Source organism: Mandrillus leucophaeus, unplaced genomic scaffold, assembly GCF_000951045.1.
Source record: "Mandrillus leucophaeus isolate KB7577 unplaced genomic scaffold, Mleu.le_1.0 Scaffold131, whole genome shotgun sequence".
Taxonomy (NCBI): domain Eukaryota; kingdom Metazoa; phylum Chordata; class Mammalia; order Primates; family Cercopithecidae; genus Mandrillus; species Mandrillus leucophaeus.
In genome coordinates, this window is record NW_012101266.1 from 5095435 (window position 1) to 5097516 (window position 2082).

Genomic DNA, 2082 nt, shown 5'->3' on the forward strand with positions numbered 1-2082 from the left:
TCAACCACCCCACTGTGGTCACTCAAGTCCATGATCTTGGAGACATTTGAATTGTTTTAGCAATCTCCTTGATGAATGGGTACATGAAATTTCAAAGCAGTGGAAGGGAAAGCACAAGATTGTCTTATACCAAGCTCTCTTGTGAATAAAATATAGTAAGACTCCTGATAAGATACCCATTGTGAGTAATGGTCAGTTACTACAAGGGTGTAAAGTGAGGGTCTGAGCATAAATCTGTGAATGGTTCTAGTCATTATTTACACCCCCACTCCTCTCAGAAAACAAGTGCCTTTTAAATGTGGCTCATCTTTCTTTCCTCCCGAGTTTCTCTGGAGGCTCACCAGTGCTCTCAAGATTGTAAGTGTAAAGGCAGAGATGTTGAAATGTAGGTATTTTTAAAGGTCAGATCTGAATCCAAATTGCCCACTCTCAGCCAAAGAGAACTATAGGAAAAGAGAAATATGCTCATTGACTCACCAAGTCAGGGAAAATTTCAGATCACCTGACTGGCTACACTCAGTTTGACCCTGTCCTGTCAAAGCCCACATTTCTGTGAAATTGTTAGCCAATTGCTTAACTCAAGAGTGAACTTCCCACAGTTCCTAGAATGCCAACCAACCTCGCAGGGCTGCCTTCAATAGTGGATTATTCCAACTGGACGCCTGTGGAGACTGTATTTTTCTTCTGGCTCCTGGACAAGGGCTCTCGCCTCCAGACCACATTGCATTTGTGCTGATTGATGGGAAGGCTGCTTTGAAATAGTTTTGTCCCGAGACAAGATCTTTGGCAGACTGCCCCCTCAGGCTTAGCTCTACAGAAGATGAAAAGAAAACTGTGGAAGAAAAGAGCACCTTCATGCAAAGCGTTCACTAGCAAGTTGAGCCCTGAGAAAGAGAGACAAATCAAAAATTGTGACACTTAGAAATATAAATCCAGTCTTATTATCATCTAGAAATGAAACTAACTTGATGAACCTTAAAGAGCACTCTTCTATCATATTTTCCAAAATAACAGACTCATATGGAAATGGAAAATGGTGGCATGGTCTGACTTAAACACGGCTTTCTTTTGTAGCCTGTTTCCCTCCCCTCCCTACCCTGTCAATTCCTGGCTTGATTTGTTTCTTCTTTCTTGCCCCATCTCCTCTTTTCACAGATACAAAACAGTATCCGGTGTTTGTGGGCCACAAGCCAGGACGGAACACCACACAGAGGCACAGGCTGGACATCCAGATGATTATGATCATGAACGGAACCCTCTACATTGCTGCTAGGTATGGGGCCCTTTCCCCTTGTCTGCCTTCAGAGTGTCCAAAAGCCCAAGGTCCTAAATTTACCAGCTCTGCATTATTTTTGAGATCTTGAGGTTTCTAAATAGAGTGTTATTTAATTTAAAGGCTCCTGTAATTTGTCAAGCAATCATTATTTTAAAACTGTCTATGTCTGTTTAACCCTATGTGGATTTCAGTAGAAATAATAGCATATTTGGGCACTTACACTCAAATAATCCACTGTTTATCTTGAATATATATGCAAATATTTATTCAAGCACCCATTAGAATGCTCTGCTCCTCAATACTTTGTTTGTTTGTTTGAGATGGAGTTTTCGCTCTCGTTGCCCAGGCTAGAGTGCAATGGCACAATCTCAGCTCACCGAAACCTCCCTCTTGTGAGTTCAAGCAATTCTTTTGCCTCAGCCTCCCAAGTAGCTGGAATAACAGGCATGCACCATCACGCCCGGCTAATTTGGTATTTTTAGTAGAGACAGGGTTTCACTATGTTGGTCAGGCTGGTCTTGAACTGCTGACCTCAGGTGATTCACCCAGCTTGGCCTCCCGAAGTGCTGGGATTACAGGCATGAGCCACCTCATCTGGCCTAATACTTATTTGTTAAATTAAGTAGAATGTGTAAACATGTATAAATGTAGGTGTGTGCATTAAACCTATTTGTATATTTTGCAGTTATTGTATATATCATTCATAATCTATATCATCACTTTGAAAGAACGGCAATGACAACCAAAGAAAGCATAATATATATTTCAGAAGGTTTTTATTTGGTTTTAGTAAAAAAAATATTCAT

At 40.9% G+C, this 2082-nt stretch overlaps 1 protein-coding gene across 3 annotated transcripts in view; it reads left to right on the forward strand.

Annotated features, from left to right (window-relative positions):
- Positions 1-2082, forward strand: part of SEMA6A (sema domain, transmembrane domain (TM), and cytoplasmic domain, (semaphorin) 6A) — a 143854-nt gene that overhangs the window by 72862 nt on the left and 68910 nt on the right. For all 3 annotated transcript variants that reach the window (XM_011972857.1, XM_011972858.1, XM_011972859.1), the window contains one exon: positions 1156-1273. In XM_011972857.1, the coding sequence (XP_011828247.1) occupies positions 1156-1273 (118 nt within the window). The remainder of the gene's footprint in view (positions 1-1155; positions 1274-2082) is intronic.